At 37.1% G+C, this 15,927-nt stretch overlaps 1 protein-coding gene across 2 annotated transcripts in view; it reads right to left on the bottom strand.

Annotated features, from left to right (window-relative positions):
* sirt6 (sirtuin 6) overlaps window positions 1–15,927 on the bottom strand; it is a 65,959-nt gene that overhangs the window by 35,033 nt on the left and 14,999 nt on the right. For both annotated transcript variants that reach the window (XM_073915506.1, NM_001002071.1), the window contains exon 3: window positions 1,732–1,914. In XM_073915506.1, the coding sequence (XP_073771607.1) occupies window positions 1,732–1,914 (183 nt within the window). The remainder of the gene's footprint in view (window positions 1–1,731; window positions 1,915–15,927) is intronic.

The following is a 15,927-nucleotide window of genomic DNA, read 5'->3' on the forward strand; positions in this document are numbered from 1 at the left end:
TAGTGTTAAAGTTGATCATATGCACGTTTTAAAGCCCGTGACTGTGTGAACATTTCAAGAGACTTTAAACATCCAGTGACAAGAAACTATGTTTTAGCTTCAACTAAAGTAAATGGTTTTCAATAATTTTTTTTACACCATTCAATTTCCACACATAAATACTGTTAGACCTCATGTTAAAACCTTGAAGCACTGTTCATTTTCTTTGTTTCTTTGCTTTATTGTATTTTTCTATGCTTGTAATTTGCTTATTATATTTTATTCAGAAGCACTGCCCTACAAAATCACCCCAATCAAGGTAAAATGATGAATTTGTTCCGAACAAAGCTGGCGAAATTGATTTTATATCACAGAAAAAAACTAAATATCAGGGTTTTTTGTGTTAACAAGAAGCCCTAGGACAATTCTTTCTCTGATACAGACTTACTAGTCATAATTTGAACAATAGGCATGCATTAAATCATGTATTTTTATGTCCTGTTTTAAAAACTAATGCAAAGTTGTCTCAAGTAAAAAGAGCTTTTAAAAAAACGTTTAAAGAATATTAAATGGCATCATATACCATAAGCTGTTGATTTTGAAGGTGTTAATATATTTTGTGATTGAATGTTTTTACAGATTTGATTTTTATTGTTGTGGATTAATTAAGCTTTGTATTTTTAGTTGTTAGACCACAGGATGAATAGCATTAACTTCCTAAAGTCTAATGCTATTTTGGGATTTCCGCCTGGATTTTGCCTACCCAAATTTAAAAGCTTCCCAAATCCACATGCAGAGGTGCAAATGCAAAAATTTGGTAACAATTTAAAGAAAACCCTTTGAATTTTCATAAAAAACTATTGAATGTGTTTTAAAATATCTGTATATGTTATCTGTGTTATAATAAACACCTAATTACCTTTTTGTATTTATTTTTTTATAAACTCATATTTGAAAGTGTACCTTTTAGGTTCTGTGTGGTCTAGCGTGATGAAAAAATGTCTCTACCATAATCTATGCAAAAGTTATCGTATTCCAACTGATGAGAGATGCTGTACAAGCCACAGGGATCGATCATTGTTTCCATATTTCACTATTCTTTTGTTTAATCAAACATAATTCACTGTGTTTGGACCACATCAGACATTGGATTTGGACATATAAAAGGATTACTTATGCACATCACCTCAAAAACAGAGGAGAAACAGCCCTGAAGCACACAGCATAAGGTAAGAGATGACAGCTTTCTGTGCAATCTGGGGCTGCTTATTGATCATAAATGTATTGTTTTCACTTCTGCGCCATGAAAACACCACGATTCATTCGGCAACTGTTTGATATGTGAATATAATTCAGTAAAAAGAAATCTAGAACCGGATGAGCACCGGCAAGTTTCCATTTGAGCTATAACTTGTTCATGTGTCATATATGAACCATATGAAAAATATGAAGATAAACCAATGTTAAATAACCAGCTCGGGTATCTAAAATACTGTGTATTTAAGAGTAAATAACTTTTGTACAGTAGAATAAAAACCAAAGTGATGCATGTCCAAAAAATAGAGCTTCTACTCTTTCAAACGAAACCACTTAAGGGGGTCTGGAGCAATGCTAGCCCTTTAAATCTTAAAGTGAAAGTCGATGACGTCGCAGACCCAGTACCAGAGTTTGAGAGGTTAACTTGGTGGTGACTAATGAGGATCTAAATAAACGGAAACTCATGGTGTTTTAATGAGAAATATCAGTGTTTACCTGGGGAAGCCAGAGCGTACGTGAAGGCCATCGACGTTTTGGCTGATGAGGTATTTGAGGTGTCCTGTCCTCTGCATCTGCAGCAGAGCCATGTGAGTCAGGCTGGGTCGAGCGTCCTCAAACGTGGTGTTAAAGTGTGGAGTCTCCCCTCTCTCTTCCATCGTCCACACACCATTAGGACCTCTGATGATCACACACACGCACACACACTTCAAATGAGATACAGCCTCATGTCCTCAATTTCAGCCAAGAGTACAATCTGTCTGAGCAATAAATGGATCAATTATATTCTCAGACAGACGCTCTTCTGCCTAAAGTTATGAAACATTTCATTTTCAGAAAGCAAAACAGACCTTGGTATATCATGAAGACACATCATCACTCTGAAAATGTAAAGTTTTGTAGGTCACCAACATTATATTTACATGCACACAAGGTCAAGAACACTTTCATTTTGTGAGTAACTTGAATTTTGCATGACCTTGTTGATCAAATATTGTCGAACACGATTGAGCAAAGCTGCAGTTTTTCTGCATGTCTTTTCAAGGAAGCACAGAGTGATTTTAGAGTAAATCTCCTCCGAAGGCTAGAGGGCGCTCTTGTGGAAGTTTCAAGTAAAACAATGTTATTATATTTGGGACTTTCACGTGCAACATATACCACACAGTACACTACTTGAGAAAAGTCTTGTCGCCTATCCAAGTTTTAGGAACAACAAATAATAACTTGACTTCTAGTTGATCATTTGGTATCAGCAGTAGCTTTTATGAAAGGCAAAGACCTCTAGAGATGAAATAAAATATGATCATGCCTTGATTTTTAATTATTTAATGAGGACAGTAAGGTCTGACTTTGCTTAGACAAAAGTCTTGTCACTTAACAGAGATAATGTCCAGTATAGAATATAAAGTCATGCTGCAGTGGTAAACAAATGAATATTGTGTATGACTTCATGAGCTTGGAGGACTGCATCCATACATCTCTGGAATGACTCAAATCACGGATTAATAAATCATCTGGAATGGTAAAGAAAGCGTTCTTGCAGGACTCCCAGAACATCAAGAGTCTTTGGATTCATCTTTAATGCCCCCACCTTCATCTTAAGCCTGATTTATACTTCTGCGTCAAGTGACCGGCATAACCCGCGGCGCATGCAACGCGCGTGGCTGTGCATTTATACTTTTGCGCGCTGTCTCTGTTGGTCTGCATTAACACTTCCGAAACGCTAGTTGGCAGTGAAGTGTAAATTTTCCTCAGTGTCGAGTTTCTTCGCTGCTTTTTTGCGTTTCCTGAACACTTCCGGGATGTACAAGTGGCTCAAACTCGCTCATTTTGAGGCAGGAACCGGCGGACGTGCAACAACTTTAACTATGAGGTAAACACAAAACAAAACTTTCCATCCGGAGCTCCTTCACGGGACTCCACACTTGTAAACAATCGCTCGCGCCATTCGTGCGGCTCTCGGTCCCGCCCAGACTCGTCAGCGCTACCAAGCAGACCAATCACAGAGCTTGCGCTACGCGTCGTTGCGACGTGTAGTTAAATTTTTTGAGAGGTGCACGTCAGTGACGCTGATGGCCACGGCGAAGGGCTATGCGTCAGCGCCGTAGCATACGCCGGCGTTTGACGCAGAAGTATAAATCAGCCTTTAGCCCAGACATGCTCAATAATGTTCATATCTGGTGACTGGGCTGGCCAATCCTGCAGCACCTTGGCTTTCTTTGCTTTCAGGACCTTTGATATGGAGGCTGAAGAGTGAGAAGTAACTGAATGTAACCCCAAACCATGATTTTTCCTTCACCAAACTTGACTGATTTCTGTGAGAATCTTGGGTCCATGCTGGTTCCAGTAGGTCTTCTGCAGTATTTGTGATGATTGGGATGCAGTTCAACAGGTGATTCATGGGAAATATCTACCTTCTGCACTTTTCCCAAATGATCAACTAGAAGTCAGGTTATTATTTGTTGCTCTTACAACTGGGATCAACGACAAGACTTTTGTCAAGTAGTGTAGAAGAGTGAAAAGGGATGGGTATCGTTAAGGTTTTAACGGTATAACTACTTTATCGATACCACTTATCGGTTCGGCACTTTAATGGTTCTCTTATCAATACTTTTTGTAGTGTTTTTTACAGAGCTGTGAACCTACACTAGTCTCACGGTTCGGTTACGATTATAATGCCATCGATTCGGTTCAATTCGATATTTCGGTGCATCACGGTGCATTGATGAAGCTTTTATATTTTCTTCACAGCAGCAGCTCTTGTATTAAAATGTATGAATATATTTATATATATAGGCTATTATTTGTAATACAATTGTGTCATTTAATACAAACAGTCAGATATATAAACTGTAACTTTTAAAAAAACAAGCATTTAGCAAATAATATGAACAAATATAAATATCCAGCTTAATTTCTGATCCTTGTGTAGTTCTATTACACCCCTTTGATTGGTTACACCCTCAACAAAAACGGTTGCGATTGGCTCTTGCGTGCTGCGCTCTTCAGATGAATGATAAGCGGCAGGCGGCAGCGGGGATCTCACAGCTGATCTATGATAGACACGGTGGAGAAAACTCTGCAGACACGCGCTCGTTTCTGTATCCAAAAGTAACGCTGTAAAACAGCCGAGAGGTGAAGAAAAGTCACGCCAGCAGGTCAAATGGGCCACTGTGTGTGTGTGAGAAAGAGAGAGAGACAGAGCAAGAGCGAGAGCGAGAGATGTAGTAGGCTACTTTCATTCTCAAAAAAACACAGTGAAATTGTGCACAGTTCATGAGTATTAAGTAGTTAAAGCGTTGTAAATACTCGCGATCGTCTCCCTCGCGACAGAGCGCATATGAGGTAAATGACGTCAGTAATAACCGGTTATGATTATTACTGAACCGATACGAATTGTCCGCGTCTGCATCGCGGTGCATTGAAAAAACGATTAATTTTGACACCCCTAGTTTATGTATAAAAAATAAAAATTTAACAGAAATAACAACACTCTTAATGTAAAATAAAACTAAACCAATAATTGTAAAACAAACAAACAAAAAAATTCTTGTAAAAGAATGTACAATGGTTTGAAGGAAAATGACTCAACATGTTTGCCTTTTCTGGCAGAAGTCAGGATCTTTCTTGGTTTATTGTGCTCCCTGCAGTTGAAAATACACTATTGAAAAAATTAGGGGTGTCAAAAATAATCGTTTTTTCGGTGCACTGCGATGCAGACGCGGACAATTCGGTATCAGTTCAGTAATAATCATAACCGGTTATTACTGACGTCATTTACCTCATATGCGCTCTGTCGCGAGGGAGGTGATCGCGAGTATTTACAGCGCTTTAACTACTTAAAACTCATAAACTGTGCACAATTTCACTGTGTGTGTTTGCTGGATCAGTCTTTCACTGACATATACAACAATAGCCCCTATTTCACTGAGATCGAGAGAATGAAAGTAGCCTACTCCATTTCTCTCTCTCTCGCTCACTCGCTCTCTCTCGCTCTGTCTCTCTCTCTCTCTCTCTCTTTCTCACACACACACACACACACACACACACACACACACACACACACACACACACACACACACACACAGTGGCCCATTTGACCTGCTGGCGTGGCTTTTCTTCTCGGCTGTTTCACAGCGTTACTTTTGTATCCAGAAACGAGCGCGTGTTTGCAGAGTTTTCTCCACCGTGTCTATCATACATCAGCTGTGAGATCGCCGCCGCCTGCCGCTTATCAGTGTCACTCATCTGTGAAGAGTGCAGCGCGCAAGAGCCAATCGCAACCGTTTTTTTTTGAGGGTGTGACCAATCAAAGGGGTGTAAGAGAACTAGACAAGGATCAGAAATTTAGCTGGATATTTATATTTGTTTATATTATTTGCTAAATGCTCGTTTTGTTTAAAGTTACAGTTTATATATCTGACTGTTTGTATTAAATGACACAATTGTATTACAAATAGTATATAAATATAAATATAATCATACATTTTAATACAAGAAATGCTGCTGTGAGGAAAATATCAAACTGTGTATGGAAAGCACCGTCAATGCACTGTGATGCACCGAAATATCGAATTGAACCGAATCGATGGCATGATAATTGTAACCGAAACGAACCGTGAGACTAGTGTAGGTTCACACCTCTAGAAAAAATAGTGATGGTTTGGGCAGCAATATCACGGCATTCCCTAGTCCCAATGATTGTGCAAGATGGGCGAGTCCCTGGCCAGGACTACCGAACCATTCTGAAGGACCATGTAATAACCCAATGGTTCAAACATTGTATCCTGAAGGTGGTGCCGTGCATCAGGTTGATAATGTACAAATACACAGAGCAAGACTGGTGACAGAGTGGTTTGATAAACATGAAAGTGAAGTTGAACATTTCCCAGGACCTGCACAGTCACCAGATCTAAATATTATTGAGTCACTTTGGGGTGTTTTAGAAGACCTGGTCACTATTCTGCAAGAAGAATGGCTTAAAGTCTCTCTGGCAACTGTGGAAGACTTGCATCTGTCATTCCCAAGATGAACTGATGCTGCAGTGGCCACAAAAGTAGGCACTACACCATACAAATTATTTATTGCGGTCTAAAACGCGGCATTTCAGTTTCATAAATGCCAATATTTGTGTTGCTTTATAAAATCATTTGCGTCTAATAGTTTAAAATAGTCATATAAAACTATATTTGGACAATTTTGGGAGCAAGAACCCTCGAGGGATTTTACAAGTGCACTTCAAATGATTCTCCATTCCCATAACCCTTCGTCTTCAGCCTGATCCTCCTCTCCCTCTGTGACTCTGTGAGCGCCGCTGAGCTGAGCTGCTGGAAATTTCATATGACAAAAAAAGGGGGTTTTACTTATCAGCGATAACAGCAGGAGGTCACTGCGCTGTCTAATAACCGCAGATGGAGTTACTAAGAGGAACGACACCAAAGTTCACTTAAACGAGCAGAAATCTTGCTCTTGTACACTTGGGAATTTGCATTAACACTCACACATGCGGACGCAACAGTCAATCCTACTAAAATCCGGTTTGCTTTTTTATGCCTGCCTAGTTACACACATGCTGCGGCTTTCCTTGGCAGACTTATCAAAAGTTTTCTTTTTAGCACTAAACTCGGATAAGCTCTGCATAAACCCCTAAATAAGTCCTAGCCAGACTGATCAAAGTCTTGTACACACTGCAGCCTTTTCCAGCAAAAAAGCACAAGCTTAGACAGTAATAGGGCGTCTGATTGACGCAGAAACCGCCAGAAACAGTTAGCTTTTCCTTAATGTGACATTTAGAGGTGGGTAAATCTGAAATTGGGATATCAAGTCAAGTCAAGTTAAGGTTTATTGTCCGTGCGTTACATGTGTGGACATCAATAAACAATCATAAATATAAAAGACAACACAAGATGTAAGAGCACTTTTTAAACCTATACATATATACATAATTAAAATGCTGGAGCGGTAATCTAACTATACATATACTATAAAATACGACCAAAAATCAGAAACAGTTGGGACAATATGGACAAAAAAATGATTTACTTTTACTTGTATTTCATAGCAGACAATATAAACACAAAGGGCCCTATCATACACCCGGCGCAAGACGCAACGCAATTGCTATTTGCTACTATCACCTCGGCGCAAGGGTCATTTTGAGGTGTTGCGCCACACTGTTATACACACTGTTAATAGCAAATGCATTTGCGCTCGTATGTGGGCCTATAGGCGTTCTGGTCTAAAAAAGCAGGCGTGTTTTGGCGCGTTGCTATTTTGAGAAACTGTAAATAGTCTGATCTTTAGACCAGAACAAAGTCGGTCTATTGTCTGGCGCAAAGTGCGCCTGGCTTACACACTACACACAAGATGTAGAGCAATACGCAAATATTTTTACATATGAAAAAGATATAATATATTAAGGATATGTTTAATAAGGATATATATAGGATATAAACATAAATGATTAAAATATTACAAAACATATTAATTTCTAGCCTACATGAATTTAAAAACCACTGCCTTCATACTTTCTTCATCTCGGGAGGCTTTTTCAGTTCATTCAATTTGCTTTTGTATAATGTTATTATTATTAGCAGTATTATTTATTATATCCATATTTATATTTGTTTTATTAAAAACAAGCTTAGATTTGCCCACCTGTCAGGTTTTAGACCATATGGGGCATAGCAGGTGTATTTGGAAATAACTCAGTATTTTGAACACACTTCGTTATCAATGTTAATTTATTCGTTTGCTGGAAATTAGAACTGAATTTAGAAATAGTTTTGAAACAAATCTTTGAGCTTAACAAACGAAATTATTTATAGGCTAATTGATGTTTATGCGTAAAGGCTTCCTTATCCACGAGAGCAAAAGCGAAAGTGAACTTACTTTACGTCCTGTAAATAGCAAATGCACTCATGACGCGACGCAACTGGCTCTTAAAGGGAATGGGAGATGAGACTCTGATTGGTTTATTCTCAAAACACACCTATAACTCATTAAAAAAATAAACTCAACCCTTTTAGATCATGTGCCACAGCGCAAAGCGCATTTTCCCGTCCTTAAATTAGCAAGTATGGATTCTGACACGCCCTGAAAGCGTTTGCGCCCTGCGCTTTGCGTTTTGCGCATGGACCGTCAAAATAGAGCCCAAAATATTTGATGTTTTGTCTAATCAACTTCATTTCATTTGTAAATATACATCTTTTCCTGTCATTCAGACCTGCAACACAATCCAAAAAATGTTGTGATGGGAGCAATAAAGGCTAGTAATCAGGTAATTTGGTTAAATAATGATGTAATTTGAAACCGGTGATGTCAACAGGAGATTGTAATTATGCTTTGGTTAAAAAAATTAGCTTGGTAAAAAATTAGCATCCAAGAAAGGTCTAGTCCTTTAGGAGCAAAGATGTGCCGAGGATCGCCAGTTTACTAACATATACATGAGAAAATTATTGAAATGTTTAAAAACAATGATCCTCAAAGAAAGAGAGGAAGACATTTGGAGATTTCACCTTCAACAGTTTCAAGCAATCTGGAGGAATTTCAGCGCGTGAAGGATAAGGGGTGCAAGCCTAAGCTGAACAACTGTGATCTCTGATCCCTCAAGCGGCACTTCATCAAAAATCCTCATTCAACTAAGCGATATCACCACATGGGCTCAGGACTACTTTGACAAACCTTTGTCAAGTACAACAATACATAGTTACATCCACAAATGCCAGTGAAAACTGTTTTGGGGCAAAAGGAAGCCGTATGTTAACAGTGTCCAGAAGTGCCATCGACTTCTCTAGGCTCAGAGGCATCTAATATGGACCATCACACAGTGGAAACGTGCACTGTTGTCAGATGAATCAGCATTTCAGATATTTTTTGGGGGGAGAAATAGATGTCATGTGCTCTGGATCAAAGAAGAAAAGGATCATGCAGACTGTTACCAGTATCAAGTCCCAAAAGCAGGGTCTGTGATGGTGTCAGTGCCCATGGCAAAGGTAACCTGAACTTCTTTGATGGCACCATTAATGCTGAAAAGTTAACTATACACATAACCTAAGAGAGACTATACAAGCACTTTACGTTTAATAGAAACAAGATATTGTGCAAAACGGGAGGGTGGCGGAAAATCTGAGATGCGAGAGACTTCGGGAAAAAAAGTGGAATGTTAGCAGGTATGCTCGACAACTGAAATGAGGCTATGTAAGAGAAAGTCGTACCTCTCTAATTTATATGTTTGTGAGTGTCACCATTCAAAATAAAGAGCACCTTATTGCTTATAATTTCTTAATGCTCATCAACAGACTAAAACAACAATGTATGACAGCTGGGGGAATCCGTGGGACTCTGAAAAATCAAGCCTGAAACTCCAATGTGACAAAGTTTACTCGCACGTAACTTGTTTTAGTTACTTTTGTCCATTTAGAAACGTTGCCATGTGAAAACGAACAGCACTAAGAACAAAAATAAACATCATCCCTCTCAAGGCAGGCGTTGCAGATTTGCAACAGTTAAAAATGAACTGCCTTATTACTCCAGATACATATTTTATGAGTTTTTTTACTCAGAAGTACCACTGCAGGAATTGGTTGTCCATTAGCAACAAACAGTTTCCCCACTTGCTCACCAGATGACACAAAAGACAAAAACTGTTTCTTGGAGTACCACATGGCAAAGTGACTTGGAAACATGACCTACTCAATCCCATATTGTTTTTGTTGTTGTTCTGCCACAGAAAAGCAATTCATTACATTGTTTGAAAAGTTGTATATAAAAAGTTATTGTTCATATCATATTCAGTCGTCAGTGTCTAATTACCACACTGGGCCAATGTTGCAAATCTGCAACATTCCAGAACGCCTTGCATGTGAAAGTCTCTCTAACAAAAAGTCAGGATTCTATTGTACTACCCCATATGATAATTTTCCCCAAATATCAGATTTTTCCTGTTTCTAAAACTTAATTTGAGTCCGAGAGGGTTAAAACATCTGAATCCGTTTCGGAATAAAACAATTGATTTACAGGTGTGAGCCTAAAACTACTAATGTGTTTACCTGTGGGTGGGAGCAGGAGAAAGTAATACATATTGTTGCGGAAGCGGGACAGAATTTTGTGGGAGCGAAGATTTCTCCCTGCAACCATTAATTTCCATAGTAGGAAAAACAAATATTATGGATGTAAATGGTTACAAGTTTCAAATATTTTTCAAAATATCATTCAAGTTTCCTAACAAAATGTAGTGCTCGAGGTCTAAATCGAATCTTTCAGACTTCACAAATATACTGTTTAATTCCTGCTGAATGTGAGCGGCAAGTTCTCAATGCACTTTTGACTTTTTGAAATTGCATGAAAGCAGGCAATCAACTTTTTTTGCCTAAAAACTCTTGACTTTTTAGTGTGCAATACGCAGATGGTCAGTAAACAATTTCTGGGCAAGCCTAAAAAAAAGAGCATATGTTCCATCTAAGCTCTCCATTTATGAAATACGGCATAGCACAACACAAGAAGACTGACCGGACGGGTTGGTGGTGAGAACAGGAGATAATATAGCTGTGAAATGTGGAAAATTGGACTGAGATTCTAGCGCACAGCTGTTCAGATCAATATGTTGGGAGAATATTAAAACTCTCCAGCATGAAAATGTGTCAACGTGTTCTCCTGAAGCAAGACCAGATTGAGCATGTGTCTATATATAAAAAGTTTTCAAAGTATAGTTCAAACCACGAACAAAAGTTTGGCCTTCGTTTACTCAGCCTTGCATCATTTCTTTCCTCCTTGCAATACAAAAGAACATGTGTAATGGTTTCATTTTATCTGGGCTTTGTCGAATGTTGGTTTCAAGTAGATGTGTTTTATTTCAAGACTTTTTTAGAAAGGATTTAACACTTTTATTCATTAAGGATGAATTAAATTAGTAGATTCTATATATATTAATTGCGTAAATTTTTTGGAACGCGTTAATTATTTAAAATTAATCGCATGCGTTAACATGTTAATTTTGACAGCGTTAATATATATATATATATATATATATATATATATATATATATATATATATATATATATATATATATATATATATATTTCAAGTAGATGTGTTTTTTCAAGACTTTTTTAGAAAGGATTTATCACTTTTATTCATTAAGGATGAATTAAATTAGTAGGATATGTTGTTTACATGAAGAAATCTGTGTTACAAGTTAAACTAAAATTCTATTAAACAATAATATTTTGAATTTAAATATTTTTTTCTTGCGTTTACATTAATTTTACATTTAAATAGGCAAAATTACAAGTTTCAGTATTTTAAATGCGGTTAATCGCGATTAATCACGATTAATTTTTTTTAAAAAAGGTGCGATTAATTAGTTAATTTTTTTTTATCGATTGACAGCACTAATATATATATATATATATATATATATATATATATATATATATATATATATATATATATATATATATATATATATATATATATATATATATATATACACATAATTACAGAATTATTAGCCCCCCTTAGTTATTAGCCCTCCCGATTTTTTCCCCCAATTTCTGGAGAGGAGCAGATTTTTTTCAACACATTTCAAAACATGATAGTTTAAAAACTCATTTCTAAAAATCTATTTATATTATATTTGCCATGATGACAGTAAACAATATTTGACTAGATATTTTTCAAGACACTTCTATGCAGCTTAAAGTGACATTTAAAGGGTTAACTAGGTTAATTAGGTTAACTAGGCAGGTAAGGGTAATTAGGCAATTTATTGAGAATTGATGGCTTGTTCTGTATACTATTGTAAAAAATATAGCTTTAAATGGCTAATAATTGTGACCTTAAAATGTTTTTAAAAAAATTCAAAAGTGCTTTTATTCTAGCCAAAATAAAACAAAAAATAAAATGTTCTCCAATAGAAAAAAATATTATCAGACATACTGTGAAAATGTCCTTGCTCTGTTAAACACCATTTGGGAAATATTTAAAAAGAAAACAAAATTCAATGCTTATAATTCTGACTTCAACCGTATATATTTTTTTTACATTTAATTATGTAATATCTTGCCCTTTTCAATATTATTGTGGCTCTTGCTTTTCTTATTTCCTAAATTCCATTATTTTGGTTATTACATGTATTTTATTTTTATGCTCACTGTGGTACATGGTAAAAAAAATACAGGGTTCCCCACAATACACTCCAAAAAAAATAATATTAAAAATCTAATACCCTTTTGTATAACTACTTACTCAAAATGAGCTGAAACAGTTTATTTAAGTTTATTTAGGGACAACTTAATCGTTTTTGGTTTAATACACTTACATTTGTACAAACTAACAAGTTAACCTAATTTCTTCATGTTGTCCCAACACAAATCGATAGTGTGGATCTTAGCTTTTTTACAGTGTAAGTTTGTGTTGTCCCAACACAAATCGATAAGGTAAACATAAAAAAATTAAGTGATTGACATTGTCTAATACCAAATTGCTCAACATCGCCCAACCCTAGTCCTGAGTGAGGTATATGATGTCAGATGCTGCAGGGATTGAAATCTCAGAAAGAGAAAGATTATGGGTAAAAAAAATAAAAGTCTACCCTAAACTCTACCGTTATAGATCGTAACTGTTTTAGATCTTGTCTAAAAGCTTTATTTTTATAATGTGTGTCATTGTGTCAGATTAAACTTATTTTTAAAGGGTTAAGACACCCCCCATTTTCGGTTCAGGTCTACCACAGAATTTTTTTAAAAGATGCATGATAATGGGCGTGGAGCTCCGCGAGCAAAGTGTGCGTGGCCAGCAGGGAGAAGGAGGGGAGCAAACAACTGTTGTCAGTCGGCTTACAAAATGAGACACAAACCATGAGGAGATGCATGATTTTATAGTTTACAAAGTTAAAATTCAAAGAAATAAACTGAGATTTAATGCCCTGCTGCATTTGTTATTCGTAATTTCATATACAGAAAACCACAATTTATATCATTATAAAGATAATCGTGTTCATATAAACACTATAAATGAGGACTTTCACCCTCAATCCCCGGGTCTGAATGCAGACTCAGTGCAGCAGGTCTCTTGCCCTGTCTATTTTAACTATTAGCCCTGTTGGTAATCTGGTTGATTTAGGCAAACACAGCAGCAGGGCGATGTGTCTAAATGTGAACGAACTCCTGATAAAACGTCCACCATTCTACAATTCTAGTATTGCTCGCCCGATAAAATGCTCGCTGCACACAAACAGCTTTGCTGTATCGGCCCTGACAGCATTGCGGGGAAAAACATGCAACAAACCCCGTGGATCATGGAAATGAACACATACGACCCTTCATGAACGGCTAAATACTGTGTGCCGTGGGTCCGTGGACGCAGTCTTACCCAGTCATTGGGTCTCACGGCTTGGCACTGGCAGGTCTGCCTTGCCTTGGGAAAGCATGTGCAGTCATGAATAATTAAGAAGTCGGCTCTTGTCATAGGAAAACTCCATTATAAATAATAATGAGAAACCGACGTGTCATCTTTGCACTTGCAGTTTTGCGCTGTCACCGATTTTGATCTCACTCCAAAAATCATTTTAAACCCGGAAGCTGAAATTGGCTGACAAAAGCTCAAAATTATCCAGTTTACCCCACAATTAAAGCTGACAGGTGATAACATTGGCTTACCTGATGCTTAACACACACAAATCTGTTACAATCTCTAAAAAAAGTACTTGAGGGTTTCGTGAACCTTTAATCACAAAATTGTCCACAAATTTCTGGGAATTACCACCTCACAATCAGTCAGTTTAATCTAAAAAAAAGAATTGCGAAAAACTAGGGGGTCTGTAATTTAAGCTGGTTTAACATCATTTAGTGTTAAGATAAAGTGGATGTTATCAAGTGGAACCGTTTTTTTGTGTGTGTGTGTGTGTGTATGATAATGATTTCTAAAGGATTATGCTATGCAGAAAACCTAAGTAATTAGGTTCAGAATCCTAGAAATAAATTGTGTTTTAAAATACATAAAAAAACATCTATTTTAAACAATAATAACATATCACAACAATGCAGTTTACAGCTAATTTATCACAAAAATGCAGCATTGGTAACTTAATTTATTAAGAGTAAAAATATGAAACCAGCAAGTACTTGCTTTTTTTTGTAACAATAAAAAAAAAAAAAGATCTCCAGAGAAATCTGTTGAATTTAAAAGGGCGCTCAATTCCTGTAGAACAGTGTTGAGATTTTTAAAAATGAATAGTTTGAGAGCATATTTAATCATTAAGAGTGTCACGATCCTGCAAATCCTCGATTCGATTACATTTTCGATTCTAAAGGCACGATTCGATTCGATTTTCGATTATGAATAATTAATAAATTAATGACCAATTAATTATTTGTAGCCTACCGTTTAAACTACCTGACCTGCAAGGTCTTTGTTTAACCCATAAACAAATCATACAGTAAATGAATAAAGGCAAGTTACACACATAATTACCACCTGTCAATCACTTTTTCTGCGGGACTCGTGAATAGGCAGTGATCTGTGTCGTTATAATGGAGTCGGTAAAAAAAAACAAGTGAGTGAAAGATTGAAGCAGTCCTCTGACTGTCTGGACCTGCTGTCTCAAGCGCATGGCTGTGTGCGTCTGTGTCTGTGTGGTCACGTGATGTGCATTTTCAGAGGTAGAGAGGAAGGAGGGCTGCTCAGAAATGCTACACGCCACTGTGTATGTCAAATCGTTGTCGTTCTAAAATGCCATTTAAAAACAAAGACAGTGTAAACAGGGCCTGAGTGTGTACTTTTCGCGAGCGGGTTTGCAACGGGGGCGGGCGGAGGATCGCGATGCCGGTGTTGTCTATCGGACGAACCGTACGTAATATGTACATAGCAGAGCTTGCAAAACTGTGGGTTTTTTTTGTCGACAACACAAACACTGTCAACATAACTCACTGGAAATCCAAAATGCTTACACACCGGCGACTTCATTGGAAGAGGAGAGGGTTTAAGTTCTGTCGACGGGTCTCCTGCTTGTGCAGTTTAACAAGCACTTTAACAAGCCTGTTTTTTTCCCGCTTGGCAAGCCAAGCTGACGTGACATGGGGGCGTGGCCGCATCGACGATTCTATTTTTTGATTCGATAATCGAAATTGAGCATAAATTTCGATCAATCATATTTGATAAAATCATTTTTTCAGCAATGATTCTATCGAATATGAATGAAATGCTCTCAAACTATACATTTTTAAAAATTTCAAGACTGTCCCTGCCCAACAGCAAACCTAGTTTGTCTCTGATGACAAGAGAGCGAGTAAATGGTGACAGATTTTTTTATTTAAGCGAGCTGTTCCTTTGAGTGTTCTATGTGCTCTTGAAAGTCAGACAGAGCTCTGATTTGCACCTATAGAAGCATGATCTGTCAATCAACATCGGACAGACGGGATTTCTTATGAAAATTTCATATGAGAGAAAACGCAGAAGGAAAAAAAAAACATGCAGCTTGCCATAACATCATATAAGCTCCCTCTGATAACGAATTCGACGAGCTGATGTGAATAATAAAGAGGGAATAAAAAAGAAAGGAAGCCGAGTCAATAAAAGAAAGTAATGTCTTGAATTAAAACTGATTACAGTGACAATCTAGCTGAGGCTGAATCCAATTAAATCACTCCTAAAAGTCACAGAACATTAAAAATGTCATCATCAAACAAAGTAAA

This window comes from Danio rerio, chromosome 2 (assembly GCF_049306965.1).
Source record: "Danio rerio strain Tuebingen ecotype United States chromosome 2, GRCz12tu, whole genome shotgun sequence".
NCBI classification, from domain to species: Eukaryota; Metazoa; Chordata; class Actinopteri; order Cypriniformes; family Danionidae; genus Danio; species Danio rerio.